Source organism: Bacillus rossius, chromosome 13, assembly GCF_032445375.1.
Source record: "Bacillus rossius redtenbacheri isolate Brsri chromosome 13, Brsri_v3, whole genome shotgun sequence".
Taxonomy (NCBI): domain Eukaryota; kingdom Metazoa; phylum Arthropoda; class Insecta; order Phasmatodea; family Bacillidae; genus Bacillus; species Bacillus rossius.
In genome coordinates this window covers 46,390,823-46,408,928 of record NC_086340.1, presented here as the reverse complement: position 1 = coordinate 46,408,928, position 18,106 = coordinate 46,390,823, and the positions used below count along the sequence as shown (strand labels likewise).

At 36.4% G+C, this 18,106-nt stretch overlaps 1 protein-coding gene across 2 annotated transcripts in view; it reads left to right on the top strand.

Annotated features, from left to right (window-relative positions):
- The window catches only part of LOC134538515 (extracellular tyrosine-protein kinase PKDCC-like), a 112,829-nt gene that overhangs the window by 90,881 nt on the left and 3,842 nt on the right, over positions 1–18,106 (top strand). The window contains exons 5-7 of one of the 2 annotated variants that reach the window (XR_010076164.1): positions 1,125–1,301; positions 3,630–10,552; positions 14,156–14,267. Coding sequence is in view for 1 of the 2 variants with exons in the window: in XM_063379899.1 (XP_063235969.1) it covers positions 1,125–1,301; positions 3,630–3,718 (266 nt within the window). In the remaining variant the exon portion in view is untranslated. Of the gene's footprint in view, positions 1–1,124; positions 1,302–3,629; positions 11,489–14,155; positions 14,268–18,106 lie in introns of those variants that run through there. The other variant, XM_063379899.1, reaches the window with a different exon arrangement.

Here is an 18,106-nt window from a genome sequence, read left to right as displayed (position 1 = left end):
TTCGTCATGTAATGCTCTTGAAGACTATCAGCACCCCTTATTTTCTCCCACTTGGCTCTTGATTTGATTTGCAGCCCATTCCTGCATTATTTGTTCATAATTTAATTTGTGTTGTGGCGTACGTGTGGGTGATGACCATCGCCACTTCAGGGTGGCAGCCATGTTGGTCCCACGGCCATCTGCACAACACTCACAGCACTGCTGCGTCAGCCAGACAACTCTCCTCCTTCCGACACTCAGCAGTCCAGGGCGCATGACCCTGGAAACATACCGTAGCGTCCATAGAGAGCCAACACAGGACAGGCCATGTTGACCGAGTCAGTGTCCGTAAGTGCCGTGTCTGTGTCATCTTCAGTAGAGCAGCGTCGTTGGAGCACCCTGTGAACTGGCACACTCGCCAATCGCCCCCAATGTCGTCCGGACGTCTACAGAGCGGCAGTAGCGACCTGTACGAGACACAATGTGACGGAGATGAATATAGTATAAAACATGTACTGTGTTTTAACTGTTACAGCATAAAAAGTTCATTTAATGGTTGTGTATGTTTATTTCCGTCCAAAAAAATAATTTTGTACAAAGTAAAATGAAAAATAAAAAAAAAATGGTTGTCTGTAAAGTCGGTTTACGGACGATAGTTTAATGTGACGTCATAAAAAAACATTGATGAAATGATTGCATACTTTTATGAATAAAATTGAATCATTTTGACATGACAACGTCTAATAAATATATGAACGCCGGCTGCACGCACGAAAAAGTGTCCCGTTACACACAATGTTCCGTTACGCTGTGTCCTGTTAAACTCATTGTTCTGTTACGCTGTGTTCCGTTACGCTGTCGGCGAGTGCATAATAGGTTACGTTACAATTAACTAAAAAATTATGGTGAAATTTGTTGTGTTTTTAACAGTAAAATTAATTGCAGGTTTGGATAGAATGGAAAATATAACTCTCTTTCCTCATTGTGATCGGCCTTCTGCCAGTGATGCCACACTTCCAAAGGGATATGTTTGTCAACCCGACAGAGTTGATTGCGATAGCCGCCGTGGCAGTTTCGAGACGAGACGGGACGGAACGCTGACGGGAGCCGAGAACAGGCCCAGTAGGAAGACTCTCGGCTCGCAGGGTTCCAGGTGGTGGCGGACAGCGACCTGCCGGGCCAGTTCGACTACCGCTGCCACGACTCCACCTCGGCGGTCGGTTGCGTGGCGTCCGTGTTCGACGAGCGCGAGGCGGCCGAGCGGTGCGCGCGCGACGAGGCCTGCCGCGCCGTCGTGCTGGGCCGCGACCACACCTGGACAGGTGCCTGCCGCGCTCCCCTGCCGTGCCCTCGTCCTGGCGTGCCGTCTGCAGTGTCAGAACAGTAGTCACCGGAGCTCAGGAAATATGGAGCGCCAAAATGAATTTTTATTGGTTTTTATTATTTTCATGCATTGTTAAATGAGTACGCACAGGGGCGCAACAACTAAATTTCCAAAAGGGGGGGGGGGGGGGCAATATACCTTTTTATAAAGAATCATCTATCCCCCCTATTGAAGCGGGGGGTCCGGGGGTCCGCCCCCGGGAAAATTTGTATTTCAAGGTGGAAAATGGTGCTATTTAAGCAGTTTTATTATCTAAAAATTTATTACACAGCACTTTCTTTACCCCCATTTGCCCCCACTTCTAGGTTTCAGAAGGGGGGGGGGGGGCAAAATACCCTTGCCCCCCCCCCCCCCCCCCCCCCCTTCCTGTTGTTGCGCCCCTGAGTACGCAGCTAAATTTTGAATATTCAGTTAACTTGTAAAAGTTTTGGGAATTCAGTAATATTTATTTATTCATTCTGTAAGGCTGTAAATGCTAATTAATGTAAAAATGAATTTGCGTGTTTGGCCTTTAAAAAGCACCGGTCGGAAACGGACAGCACTGATCACTATTTTGTCTCAGTCCTTCATCTTTCTGAAACGGGAACTGGAAACAGCTAATATAATTAGTGCTCGTCTTTTATGCTACCAAAGGTCACAGATTAGGACACAAAGTTAAAGTTGACAAATGTATTCGGACTATCGTCCACACCACCCATGACGTCAGAGGGCCATGTGGATCAATCAGCGATCGTGTCCGTCGGACACAATCTGGGACATTGCGATTGTAGACAGGTCTTTAAGGTTCACTCGCGGTCCTATTGGTATATTTCATCTGCACTTCATTGATGCAAATGTAAATACTTCATTGCTGTAAAAAATTCTCTTGTAAAGCATGGCATGGTAAGCCAATTCCCAGACATGTTTACACTGATTCATAAGATTACCTGTTCTTCTATTTGTTTGCATAAATGGTATCACAATAAAAGCATACTTATATTTTAGATTACTATCCTTTTGTTATCAAAGTTGCATTATTAAGTAAAAGGTAAAATATAAACCTTACAGTCTTATTACATGTTTTAACTAGGCCACCAAACCAATTAAGAATTTAAAGTTTCTTTTTTAGGTAGCTTTGTTGTTGATTGGTTTAGTATCTACTTTAATGATTTTGGTCAAAAGTTGCTTGTGTACTTGGTAATCACTGTACAGGTGCTACTTTCTGCTGCACCAGTGCTCTCTGTACACGTATATGAACGTAAGCTTGTCGCAACCCACGGCCTCCCGGCTAGCAAATGGATTCGACCAGAAGTTGAACATTCAAAAATACTTGCATAAATAATTTGGGTGCTGAAATTTAATTAACTTCCAGAATAAAATGGTACTGCCGTCGATTAAATACTGAGTTTATGTCTCAAGACACAGTTGTTAACTTAGTTTTATTAATACTCGAAGAGTCATAGTCATGCGCATAACCTCTTCCTAGACTCCAACACTAAGAAACACCTTCGTCGAATGTTTGCAGGTACCGAAGAATAAAGGCAGTTCAATCTAATGTCCCATGGATACTCACGGTACTGCCGAGGACTCTGTCCTTGAACGACTAAAAACAAAGCTTAAAGTCTCATTGCGGACTTCATGAGTGACTGTGGTCAAAATTTCTAGTTGGAAAGTCCAAATTAAAAAAAATGGTGATCTTACACGGTGAAGCCTGGACCACTACGTAATTCTCTCTTCAACTACATAACTTTATAATTCGTGAGCCCTCACCGGCTGTTACTTGCTTGGTACCTCGTCCAGACTGAGACTATTGAAAAAGGCCACACAGCCGCATTTGCCCGGGTTGTTACAAGCTGTGCTAGTAGATTTTTCATTTAACCCCTTCCTCCCCTTGATCATAACTGTTCAGCACTGAGAAACCCTTATTTCATGTCTAAGGTCAACATAAATATGGATAAACATCACATTTAAATCACATCAGCAAGTTTTCTACAAACAATTTTTTAACAACGGTAGTATATTATATTCGTGAGTTCTTAAACTTGATAAATTAAATAAAATCATAGTTAAAACTAATAATAAATAATTCTTGAAATTCTCAATTTTGTAAATTAATATCATATAGAATATATTTAACCACTAACCAGTTAAATAATATTATTCTTTACTCCCCTGAAACCTAATGGCCTGTTTTGTACACTGCTGTTCGTACAAGGGTACAAAGGTGAAGGGTGAGTGGAGTTGATCCTTGCAGAGCAGCTGGTGACCGGATGAACTGTGGTTGCAGGAAGGACCATCGCGATCTTCAAGAACGGCTACGGTCCCCCGTCCACGAGACAGGGGTTCAGTCTGCTGGTGAAGAAGCCCGCTGCATGACGGCGCTCGAAGTGAGATCCGTGGAGCTCCGAGGACGCTCGCGACAGTGCGAGGTGCGTGCCGCCTGCCTCGAGTCGTGACACCTTGTTCATTGCCACACACCCTTTACGTGAGACTCTTCAGCAACATCCAGTACTCGTGTCGTGGTTCAACAGGGTAAGTCGCTGCGAAATAAAAAGGAACTTTCTAAACACAGGAGAGTTCACGAGCTCACTAGTGTGTTGAGGAAACATGAGGAACTGATAAAACTTCTGTGGGATCAGGGGCGCAACAACTAAAATTCCAAAAGGGGGGGCAATATACCTTTTTATAAAGAATCATCAATCCCCCCCTATTGAAGGGGGGGGGGGGGGGGTCCGGGGTCCTCCCCCGGGAACATTTGTATTTCAAGGTGGAAAATGGTGCTATTTAAGCAGTTTTATTGTCTAAAAATTGATTACACAGCACTTTATTTACCCCCGTTTGCCCCCACTTCAAGGTTTCAGAGGGGGGGCAACCACCCCCCCCCCCCCCGGTTGCGCCCCTGTGTGGGATGATATGTCATTAGTTGCAGTGTTACAGCCTGTTTATTATATGTCTGTGCTGGCTGGATGTATGACTATTGTAATCACATCGACTAGGTATCGCATCCAGCCACTAAGCAAGCTTCAGTGGTCCAACAGCATACCTTTTGTATGTATTTAAATGGCTTGTATGTGTCTCAAATGATTTCAAAGAGACATCATAAACAGAAAACATATCAACGAAAAAATTAAGCATTCCTTACACACTTGAGTGTACTAATGCATTTTAGGGACAAAAGTTACATAATTGATTAGAATTATGGACATATCTGTAGTTCATGTCATGAAATGTACAGAGTTAAAAGTAACACTTGAACAGCTAAGTCGCTAGCACTTGCCTAAAGTGCTCACTCGTTCAACTAGATATAATAACTGCAGTCGTGCAAGGTGGAGGCAGTGCATATTGTGAAGTACAGTCTGCTACATAGGACTGTTTTTGTATCCATCACTATATGGGCTAACTGATATAACATGGTTAGCTAAACTGTGGTAAGGTAGAGTAGAAAGTTAAAAAAAAATTACAAAAATATGCTGTAATCTATTTTAATTTCTATTGAAAGTTACGGCTGTAATTGACATAAAATATAATGGCAGGGTGGGGCCGACGTACCACAACAACTTACAGATACACACTTGTTGTGTCAAATATTTGTTATTAAATCATTCTCTCCAATTCATAATATAATGTTAAAGACACGTAGATCCATTTAAAACAACCCAAAAAACATAGTTTTCATTTGTAGAGACCGGAAAAACTTGCGGATTCATTTCGAAAAAGGCCAAAATTCAAATACTTATACCTCTGTGCTGCTAATACTCTTCGTCTGGATTCTGGGCCAATGAAAGACCCTCAAAGAAAAAAAATATATCACAAGTTACTAAGTTGAGTCAGTGGAGTCTGTTCTGTAACAAGGCCTTCCAGTCCCTATTTATTATACTTCTAATAAACAAACACAATGGTTGTCCAAATTCACTTTCCTAGTTGGCTTAAAAATGTTTTTTAAAGGGTTTTTTTCCTTCTAATTTTACCCTGATTCTCTGGAGGGATGTTTTCTACCCCCCGGACCCCTCGATAAAATCCTCTCTAAAAAAAAACATAGCCCCGGAACAGTAAACTGTCTAGGACCCGCAAATGTACGGCTTCCACTGAAACTGTGCCGTATAACTTGCCATAAACACACTCGTGTCAAACGAAAACAAAACAAATCTTATTTAACATTTGTACTAATTAAAAACAAATGCAGCTAATAATGGCTTGAAAGCTATGAGAGATTTTTAACCCAATTATTAACTCTTTCAATACGATTCATGTATGTGATAAAGAGTGCAGTTTTTTTAGCATCTCAGTTGGCACTTTTACTCTGATAAAGGGAAATTTATGCCCATATAAATACATTGGTTGGCTGTCAATTAAAGAAAACTTAACATTATTGTTTTTAATCATAATTTGCAGACTGTTAATTGAAATCTGGAACAAAGGAATTTGGCCAGATATTTTTCTCCAAGGAAAGCATACAGCTCAACAAACATCATCTTAATGAGAGATGTCTACACTAATATTGTAGTATTCTGTTAAAGTTTGAGTATAGATAAGGGCATGTATATGTAGCAAAAATATTCCGAAACTAGCTGAAAGTTTGAACACTGTAGCATTGTCTGTGTTTCGTGCATATGCACCTCGGGTACATGTCGACTGTCGCAACACCAATCACTGTAATTCAGTGCGGAAGCAAAAGCGTCCCGAGTGGTTCGGTCAAGTAGGGTAACGACATCTCTCGCAGACTTCTGCCAATCACGAGGACAATACCACTGGTGTGGGTATACCTTGATACAGTCTAATAGGCATTAAGATTTTTTTTTTTTTGCGAAAAATGCCTGCCCCTAATTATAGATAACCAAACATTATATATTTGATGTGGTCGTTGTTGGTTATTGTGTCAGGGTTTGGGATACTCTTAATGAAATAATTCTAAAATCAACTAACCAGAGCTCTGCCTCTGCTGACTGTAATAAGGACCGTACTTTAGAGAACAAACCTCTTTGCCATGGAAACAACACAGATATGAGGACTGACTTGGAAGTAGAATATTTATACGGAAAATATATTTTCCCTCTATTCACGACAATTTTAGTAACAGGCAACTGCTAGTAACTGAAAAAAAAAAGAGGGTCTATGTTATTTGTTTGTGCTAGATGTGTGTTGAATAAACTAGAAATTAATTATCGAAACTAGTCATAAACTAGACACTGACACATTATCAGTGGTCTGTGATAAAACTTACAGGTTATGTATTTATAAAATATTAAATGTAAAGATGTAAAAAAAAATGTTACTATGTATATGTGTGTTTGTATGTATAATGTATATTTAATACATAAATTTATACTTGATATAATGTATTTTATATGAAATACAGTAAGTGTCCATATGAGGTATGGTAGAGTAAAATGCTTTTTATTATTTTAATTTTAATACAACAGTTGCAAACTAGTGTATTTTTATTTCTGTACCTGTGATCAAGAAATACAATTAAATGTTCTGACTATGATTACAGCTGTATTACATAATGTTACGCTCGACCCATTTCACACAATTTACAGTTGAGCTTCAAACTGTCTGCTGATGCAGAATGTTACAAATGACGTTAAGTACGTAACAGTCAAATAAACCACTAGGGTGTTGCCGTACGAGATAGTCTGCCTGCCAGATGCCGCTCGAGACGTTGCTTCACTTGCTGCCTTGTTGTTGCAAACTGACTGGAAGGTTGAGGGTAATAACTGGGTACGTTGTGTCGAGCCATCTTCAAGGCCCTGCGTCTGTATCCGTGTGTATCCGGCGCTGCGACCGTGTGTTCTCTGGCCAGTCCCCTGTCATGCCTGTATTTTTACAGTGTTTCCATCCCAGCCACATATTCCTTAACAAAAATTGCTCCTTCCACCTATTAAATTTATGCCCTGTGATTTGTGAACATTCTTTACACGCTAATGAAAATATGTAGGCTACCTTAATTGCAACACATGTTATAAACATAACAAAAATCTTAAACACATAAACAAAATTGTACACAAAATGGGGATTAAAATTTCATAGAATCACAGATATAGAATCATTTCTTACACTAATGGTAGCAGGTTAAAAACTAAACTCCACATAGAGAACTCAAAATATTGATCAAACTATATTTGGTGTTTTTTGTTATGTTTACAAACAGATGATACATTAGTTGAAAAACATGTTTTAGGTATTTCCATTGTTTCCTTTGAATTTTTTGACCAAATTATCATATTAATAAATGTAAATTCATTATTAAATATCAATTATACAGTATTTAGAGATTTTTAAAGCAATTTCCAAGACTAAATAAAAAAAAATTCATATATTTGGCTAAATAATTACAATTTGAATTATATTTTGTTGTTGCAAATGCAATTTTAGAATAACTCTAGTGATTACACACATTAGCAGGAAGAAATAAAAAGGAATACAAATTACATAAATGATTTCAGTTCTTTTTTATTAAAGATAACAAACAGGCTCCATACAAAATACAACTATGTACATACTTCGCACATCTATGACTACCAAGAAAGCATTTCTACAAAACTTGTCAAAATGAAATAATTTTCTTAAGTATCCTTATAAAAGTTAACAAAAATATTACCACACAAAGTTGCGTACCAGATGTGCACGCCCCTCCAAGTTTTAAAATAAATTGTTCGTTCTTCGAGTTCTAACAGCAGCTTGTGACTTGGAGATCTGCAAAGTTTATTATAATCTGTGAAAAGTTACTAGGTTGCAAATAAGCTTCTGTGAATCATTTTTGTATTAAAATGACATCTTGAATTGAATATCACGATATTTACTACATCAAACCTTTTTCGAAAAAAAATTACAATACAATTTTTTTTCCACTATTTAAATAAGTCCAAGAAAAATTGATTCAAAATATAGTAAAATAAAAAAAGGAAACTATTGAACCATAATAGTGTGGCACAAAATGCAAGAAAAAAATTGGCAGAGACTTTGATCTGATTATGTACACATAGTATTTTTCATAAAATCATATTCATAGATTATATGTTGCATACAAAAAGCACTCAAACTTCTCAATGAATCATCTTTTTCACTATCTGAATCTACGTATTATTTATCAATAAATAAAAAATAAATTATTTGGTAAACATGTTGAATCAAATATCCAGTTATTCATGTACTAAATCAAATACCTAGTTGCTAACAAGTGGAATTGTGAGCTTACAAGTTGCTGATTTGTTGATCTGTAAGTTTGCAATGTTTGTTAAACTTAATTTGGTAAAAAAAAATACTTAAAATAAATAGCAATAATGTGGCGTGAGACTAATACCATTACATAAGGCAATTTTGAAGAAGTTCTGACATATCTACCTATTTACTTGGATCCACAAAAATGTTAGTAGTTACGTATTTAGTTGTTTTTTTTTTGTGTTTGGTACATTAAAAAATTGGTTGTCTGTAAAGTCGGTTTACGGATGATAGTTTAATGTGACGTCATAACAAAACATTGATGAAATAATTGATCCAGAAGAAAATGAAATATATTCGGCCTGAGACTGAGCCGTAATAGGTTTTTGCAACCAAACCATTTAGGCATTAAAAATATTATATTCTTTGAGGAAGAAATTTTTTTTAATTTTTCTATCTTTTGTATGATAAAATCTACCTCTGCATACTTTTATAAATAAATTGAATCAATTTTATTGAATTATCACTATTTTGTATGGATACAAAGGAGTGAAATGAAATGTACAATTCAATTAATAAATTTACTTTTATTTGCATTCATTAATTCAAATATATTTATTACTTTTGAAATGTTGCGTGCGACGTATTTATTTTTACAAGTACAAAAAAAATTTGCAGCTGCCGAGAATCGAACTGATAACCTTTGGATTGGAAGTCATCTACGCTAACTACACGACCACAAGTCCATTTTGACAATAAATGTTTCAGATGGTCTACATTAATAATATTCCTCGCACAATATTCGTTTGAATTTCTTTTAACTAGCATATTCTCTGTTGGACTTGAAATATTTACACGCTCATGGGCTCATAACTATAATACGGTGTGTGATTTAGTTGATCAAATAATAACTCATGACAAATAATTACCAATTTCAAACTAAAGCGTGAAAAGTATCATACCAGCAATAAATATTTAGTTACACAGCTAAAACAATACTCATACAACACTGTTTAAATATACTGATTTACACTTGTAATTAAAATAATACGTACTTGTAAGAACGCCATTTCCTTGTGAACATACTCCCGTGGCGCGGTGCACAACAATAACCTGGAACCAGTACGCCGCCACGTGCCGGCCGAGTTCTCTGTACCGTCCGCCAACATACCAGAGAGATGCCACGCATGCGTACACATCCGTAGTGGGACAATTTTGTGCGTGCAGCCAGCGTTCATCGATTTATTAGACGTCACGTCAAAAAATAATTGGAATTAATGTGCATTGGTGTAACAGGTGGGTCTTATTCCTGGAACTATCAAATTACAGGTATTTCAAGGTGTACCAAACTCCCCATTTTAGGTTCAAACTGCAAAAAAACTTAGTTTGTCAAATTTTCCACAGAAATGAACTTACTTATTCTAGGTATATTTATAGTCAATATAATAAAGCCTTTCCCCTGAAAATAATTTGGTATAATTTACATTGCTCGTAAAAAATCAAAATATGAATTGGAATAATATTTTCAACAAAAATGTAAGGTTTATAGCAAGCATACCTGTTGGATTAAACTTTCTACTGAATCAAATTCACAGGTTCTCCGACTTCTATCTTGTGGTCAGTGGTTGAAATAATTTATCGAATACATGCTTTTTGAAAGGAAAAAAAAATATTTTGTAAGCCTGTAACGGGATGCTTGCCCTGCCGTCGTGAGCACACGGAGAACCTTGGAAAGACTCGCCAAGTGAAGCCCTGGAAGTGCAGTGACGATGTCTGCGCTACGAGGGCCCGGCCCCCGGACTGCTCACCCAGAGACCTCCAGGGGTGCAGCTACTGGAGCAGCGAGTGAGCGGTGAGGCAGTTGCGCTCGCCAGGCCGAAGAAGAGTCGTCACCAGCTCGCCCAGCGGAGCTGACGGACGAGAGCAGCAGGAGAGGATGGCGACGAGAGTCGACACTCCCAGCACATCGTGCACTGGAGCGGTCGATCTCTTAGCGACTGAGGATCTCGCCGGCGGAGCAGCGAGTGGGCAACGGGATGAAAACATTAGGTGAGTAATCATCACGATCAGTCCTGCACAGTTGGGTTTAAACTCGCTTAACCTTTGCGATGAGCTTGAGGGCTCAAGTTACAGTGAACTGAAATTAAATTTGAAGTTTACTTGTGCTCTGAGCCAAAGACTGCTATAATAAAGTAAACAGTGTCAAACCTAAAGTAAACTTTGATGTCTACTTTCTATAAGTCTACTTTTAGTTTCAATGGTCATCCCTGTCTATTAGTGAAAAGCGGGACAAGGAAGGGATCTCTGCTTAAAAAATACTTTGTTTATGTTTGGACATTTTTGTTCGTTACTTTGGGTTTAAAGTGGAGTGCGTGTTGGTCGCTGGTGATATATTGCATATTTTACCGGGAGTCTATTTTATTTTCACTGTTATGCTTTTCGTAGTACCGGTACTGACATATTTACGGTTTTCGGAGCCGGTTAATTTGCTAAGAACCGGGAATGACCCGAAATACGATCTCCTGCTAAGCCTTCTGGCAAGTGACAACTATTAATGTTCTCTAATATCTGCTGAGAAAGTGGGGCGTGGTTCAAAATGTATGCCTACTGTTTAAAAAAAATGAATAGCCTTAATTAAGTCTGGCACATCTTTTAGCAATAACATTAACAAATAGGAGAAAAATAATAATTGCAACAATTCAGTGTGTACACGGTATGATACGTGGATTAATTTTTTAGTGTTTGCCATCCCCCGAGTTTCTCCATTATTTACGTATATGTCATATCACTATATGTGCGAGGTTTTAAATTTTGAGTTACTTCTGCAGTTACGTGTGGTGAGTGGAAACTGGAGCTGTGCTACAGTTGTGTCTTACCCTTTCTCATCCTTCACTGAGGGTAACATGGTATAAATATAGAAAAAATGCTATTGTGAATAACAGAAATGAAAAGTGGCAAAAAAAAAAAAAAAAAAAAAAAAAAAAAAAAAAAAAAAAAAAAAGCACCCAATCTCCTTGATTCTTGATGCAGTAAACACACAGAGTTGTAGGAATTGAAGAATTGGAGGATGGACTTTATGACATTATTAACATATATTCTTGTAGACTTTGATATCACCAAAGCAGAAAAGTACAAATATAAATAGTTCATCATTCTTATTCAATGTCCAATACTAACACAAAACACGGACACTCCTTTGTGATAGCCATTAAAAATAGGGAATGCGATAGTCGCAGCGGCACGCAACACAGTAGCAGCTTTAACTTTCTGTACGTATCTACGATGAAACAGACGTGATACAAAAACAAAATGAACAAATGTAAATAATGATTCCAGGTGCAGAGGAAATGAGCAGAAAATGTGTTAGTAATATCGCTGCACTAAACTACGGTGTACCTGGCTGCCATTAAGGGAAATTAGGCTCTTCTATTTCGCAATATCAAATATTTTGCTACAGTTAGTGCAGGGGTTGCAAGCCTTGTCACAACCCTGAGAGGGGATAGCCGGGTCCACATGCCGGTGCCCATATCTAGTAGACGCTCACACCACGTAGCTATTTCCAACCCCAGTGCGACAGCATATGCATGTATGGACGATAAACATTTTGAAACTAAAATTTAAATAACTTTATCTGTTTGAATTATTATTATTGTTATTTATTATTTTGGAACGGAACCTGTTTTTGTACAATTTTTTGCTTACCAATTTTGACATTATGTGTTGATATCTATGGTGTGCCTAAATTAAGAAAGGTCACCTGTACTTTGTCTTGCTCTTCTTTTTCCGTCAGCCATCATGTAAACGTAATTGTTTGTACCTGTGTAAATCCGCTGGATTATGCAGTAAATTGATAACTTCTTACTGCCTGTTGGGAGTGGTTTTGGCATTTTGTTCTCTTGTGTTTACGCATGTTCAGATATTGTATTTCTTTCATTCGGTTATTTAATTTACTTAAGAGTAAAAGTAATGAATTTAAATAAAATTTTAATCAAAATTTTTATAATTATAACATTTAAATAATTTTGTATTATTTCAGTTATTTACATTTGGTTTTATCTAAAAATCTTTTCTGATTATAATCTCTAAGTATATTTTGTAATTATAATTTAATAGTTATTAATGTTTGATAAAAAATTTTTCATGGCAATCAATTATCAGTATTTTAACGTTATCTTTTTACCCCCAGTTCTATGGAATATTATGAAGTTTGTTGTCAGAGAAATTTCTTTAATTTGATTTATTGCTCGCATTTTCATGAGTTTTTATCTTGAAGTTTTATTTTTCAGTTTTGAAGGTGTGTATATTAATATTATTCAGTGATATTTAATTGATAAGTGTGCGGCTTTCATAATCTAAACAAATTTCGTATTTTCAGCTTCTGGCTATATGGTAATAAGTTTGGTTGTTAATCCTGTTGTTTACACCAGTTTTGTTGTTGTCTCTGCCCATGTTTGTTATAGGTTATCTTGGGTATGTAATTCATTATTCTTTATAAGTATCATTTGTTGCCATCAGTTAGTCAGGTCATTGTTTAGGAACAGCTGCCTAAGCTTTGTGTCCTACTGTTGGCATGTTTGTGTTATTTGGGTCTTTGACTCAGTTGATTGTGGACTGATCACCCACTGGTCCTAGTCTTGAGTCCCTCGTAAATATTGTATTGACTGAGTTACACCATGGTACTAGTGATTAAATTATGTTGGAACAAGCTTTATTCATGTTATTTCATGGGAACAAGTGTAGATCAGGGTGATATTTTACTATTCTTTAAGAGGAGCCATTTTGTTGTCCTCATGTTTTGCTTTCATGAGTTTTTCGTGCTTTTCGTTGCACGTAATTTAATGTATGGTTTAACAAGTGGCATTATTTTAAATCCTGTATGTTTGAGGTTATGTTTGTAATGTGTTATCGTTAATTTTGTCGTAAGCTGTTAAGTGTTTTAAAGTTTTACTTCCTTGAGCCAATAATTTTGTCTTCGGTCAATATGTTGTTCCCTTCTTTTAAATTTTCTAAGCACCTTTATTGAAAGTTTTGTAGGTTAAAGTGTTGTATGTTCGCGAATTTGTAATGTCTGGAGTAAGTGACTTCCAGATGACATTAGATTTTTCTATTGTTTTGTTGACTTTGGTCAAGTTTAGCCAGTGGGCAAACTTTTGCGAAATTCATTTGCTTGTTGCGGTCCTTAGAGTTGTTGAGCCCGGACCATTCGTTAACACTTATTTTTGGTGAACTCTGTCATTTTTTTTATTAAATCTTATGTCAGCCATGGAAGATCCGATTGCTAATTTAATTATAGTTTTTTTTTTGGTTAGTAATATATTTTGTTTGTTTATTTTTTTTTATAATAATAAAAAAAGTTTCAGTGCCATCTTTGAATAATTATTCTATTTTGTTTGTATAATTAGTCATCTTTTAAAATTGAACAATAATAATTGTTGTGGCTTCTTGTTAATCTTCGTAGGTTATGATGTGTTGTGTGGGGATGTGGGCTTTGTGTTGGTGTTGAGTGTCTTGTCCATCTTTCCTCTCAATGCAGCAGTATCACATGTTGTACCACACTTTGCACAGAGTAGTGTTTTCATTATAATAATTCCTCAATTAGTTTTATTTGGTTTTGAACTTTGGTATTCTCATTGTTTTGATTTTGTGTAACAGGTTTGTTGCTGTATGGGGTTGTCTGCAGCATGGCGTTCACTGGAGTGGTTGCAGTTTCGGCTTGGTGAAGTTCTGCTCCGTGAGACTGCAGTAGCACTGTCTCCATCTCGAGGTATGGTTGCAACTTTTTTTTACTTAAAATTCTTCTTTATAAATGTTAAGCAGTTACCTTTGCTGACTTTCCAATTACTGTTGCACAGAAAATTTTGTTTTTAGTGGTCTTGTTTGCTTTTGCAGGCGTTAAATTTTTTGTTTTCAGTTAAGACTTTTTTTTGCCTTGGTTAGGTTATTTCTCGTTTTCATTTTTCCATTGTTTTATTGGCTCATAAGTATTTTGGGTAGGGTTGTGCGAATGTTCGGTATACCGAAACCGAAATCGAAATTTTGCTACATTCATTTTCGATTTCGGTAAGAATATCATCTGTCGAAGTTCGTTTTTAGCTAAATATTTTGAGCTAAACAAAAGTTCAATAGCTTACCGAAGTTCGTTTGTTCTAGTTGAAAAAGAACTCGTAATTTAATAAAAATGTACAGTAGAATACCGGTACAATAACGTACCTTATTATAACGTATATTTCACTTTAACGTATTTTTTTAAGCCCCGCCAAAAATCGTATCTTCGCCATGCAAAACGGTTTCAGTTTAAAGTATCATATTTTCACTATAACGTATAAATTCTACTAGTAGCGTGGCATTACTACACCAAAATTTACTTAAACTGGTAAATAAATTTCCAGCTAAATGATTAATGTAGTAGAAAAAAGATACACAAATACCACCGCAACGTATTTTCTAACCTCTAAATTCTCAAAACAAAGTTAACAAACAGTTGCGCGCACTACCATGGATTATACTGTACGTAGTATGCGACGTGAGCAACACAACACCATTCGATACATCGAAAGACGGCAGTTTGAGAGAAGTATTCATTATTTAGACAAAAGTGTTACGCTACGCTAAAAATACTGTTTGATTTCTGTGCCGGGATTGTTTATTGTTATTGTTGAGTTTATTTTCAGGTTACGTTATTTAGACACCGCATTGTATTTGTGCTATAATATGAATGATCCTGGAGATAAAAAGAAACGAAAGCAATTCACGCTTAAGGAAAAAGTGGATATACTCAGAGAACTAGACAAGGGGAAAAAGCAAGTCGCAGTTGCGAATACATATGGCATTGCGGCTCTCCTGTAGCTATTTTTTTAATATATTTTTTTCTTTTTGTAATGATATGTATGTATGTTTCAGTACTAAGTACAAAAACTGGAGGTCCCTGTAAGTATTTAGCACTGAGATTCTACTGTAATGTCTTTATATGATTTGCATGTTATTACTAATAACAGTAATAACGTAATAACATATGCAAATCATATAAAGACATTAATTAGAAAAAAGATTTCCATTAAGATTAATTTACGTGGTGATAAAAAAAAAGTTAATGAAAATACGGTAAAATCATAATTTGAACAAACATGGCAGATAAAGTAAATAAAATTCAATGTGATTACAGTAGGCCTAGGTATCAAAACAAAATCATGCAATATTTGAAAAATTACCTGCTTCATTTGCTTTCAAACAGTAGTGTAGGTACTATATTCGTAAAATATACTGTTAGTACACTATTTAGTATTTACCGTATACACATACACAAAGAACGTACCTACTTTTATTCGCGCACGGCCAGACAAAAACATTGTCGTCGGCTTTATTTAAATTGTACATACTCTGTCTGGCATATAAAATCCTCATAATATACAGCCAATTAGACAAAAAGGTCAACAAGTCACTGTGTGTAATGACCACTTGGCAGCAACCATTTATGTTTTGTTTTGACCATGTCCCTTGCCTGGTCTACAGCTTCCTGAGCTAGCCATGTGTGACAGTGGTGCAAGATGGTGGCCGTTCCGCAGTAGTCACGTGTTTTTTCGTCAGTACCATACACATGATAAATATATTATCATAGACTGCGACATTGTGTACGACTGTTAAGAAAATAGTCTGTGCGCTGAAAGATCTGGATTGATTCTTGAAATTTACGAGTGACATGGGGCTGTGTTGTGTGGTCTAGGGCAGATGTTGAATTTATTAAATAGTAATATTTATATATACATCAAAAGACACCAAAATAGAATGTAATAAATAGAATTTATTACTGAAGAGCAAATTTTGGGGCACTTTTTTCTTTGTTAATTAAAAAATTTCGCTTAACTTTCGTTAAGAATATAATTATCTCATAGAAAAATTCATTTTCGTTTCACTTTCGTGAAACTTGATAAATTTTCTTTCACTTTCATTTCGTGTGGATGAAGTCACTTTCGCACATCCCTAATTTTGGGAGATGTGATTTGGTGTTTTTGTTGTAAGCATTATATTGCAGAATTTTAATATTGTGTTTTGGTCTTCCTTCTTAAAATTGTCATTTTGTGATAGTTTGATAAATTTCAGAAATGGTATTTAACCATCAAGAATCTTAGTACCTAACCAGTATTCGTTGTTTGTCATTTTTCCTTGGGTTGTGTAGTTGGGTGATGTCCCCATCCACATTTTGCCTTACCTTTACAAGCAAGCAGAGACACTGACATAGAAAGTAAACAGTTTGGTACACTAGTGTGGAAAATACTTCATGTTAAGTAAAAAATAAAACCACTATTATTCAGGATCTAATTATTTCCAGTTCATGTGATGAATAATGTAAAGGACCTAGACCATTCACACCCGAAACGTTACTACAGCCTCTCACGCAAATACCCTCTTTTATCGCATAATTGTCGCACATGCGTAATCGTCGCACGTGTGTAATCGTCGCACCTATATTTTTGGCCGTCAAAATTGGGATAAAAAAACTTCTCGCTTAAACATCGAATGATGTTTTTGGTCCGGCTATTAGATGCTGAGTGCTTTGTGTAGGTATCATTTCCATATAAAACAATTTATTTTAAAGTAGTAATCTAATATTTATTCAGACATTACCACTTACCTATTTTATTAACGGAAATACGTTGTTGTCCGAGGTGTAAATTTTCTTTTAAAGACGTTTTTAAACGTTATGTCCTTTAACTGATCGTATGCCTCGCTGCGGTGAACCGCTTATGAACATGTAGCCAGCGCTAGTTGGCATAATTCATGTTTGGTTATGTTGCTTCCTGTATAGAGCTGTCGAGTGCTGAGTTAACTACATTTGATGGCCCGCACTCTTTCGTGGTAAATGTGTACTACGGCAATAGTTACGCCTTAGTTCACGTCGCAGATTCATGTGGCCTGCGTTCGCATTACAGTTTGGGTTTTCTATTTAAAGTTGAATAAAGGTTTTTGTTTGATGAATTATTAATATAAATTGTTTGGCGTGCTCTTGTATACTCCACCTTTTTTTTTATTAAATATATGTACTTTCCATGAACAGGTTTTTTATGAAAAACTTTACCTAACAAAATTTTTTTTTCCCGCATAATCGTCACACTTCTACTTTTCAAACTTGATTTTAAAATAAAATGGGTGATGATTATGCAAGAAAACACACACAAAAAAAAAAAAAAAAAAAAAAAACAACTAACAACAATTACTTGAACATCCTTTTACAGCTTTCCATCAAATATATTACTAAAAAAAAAACATTCACACAATCATACTAGAAATCAATTAGCTTGTATTTTGCATTTTTTTTGTATTTGCTGTATTGTAGTAACATTTTCCTGTCCTGGTGTAGGTGGTACCTGCATCTTGCCCTTCTGTATGTAATGCCAACCGTAATTACGGTGCCTTGCCTACCGTTTTTTGTTGTTGTTGTCTTATCATCAGTTTATTTCATATTGTTTTGCGCTTCCCACCAAGGTCTACAAACCGTTTGTTGGCATGTAACAATGTACAATCTTCTATATTATAATAATACTGTATAACCATCATGTCTGTACACTTTTAATATTTACCAAAAACTGATTGCAGATGATGTAGGAA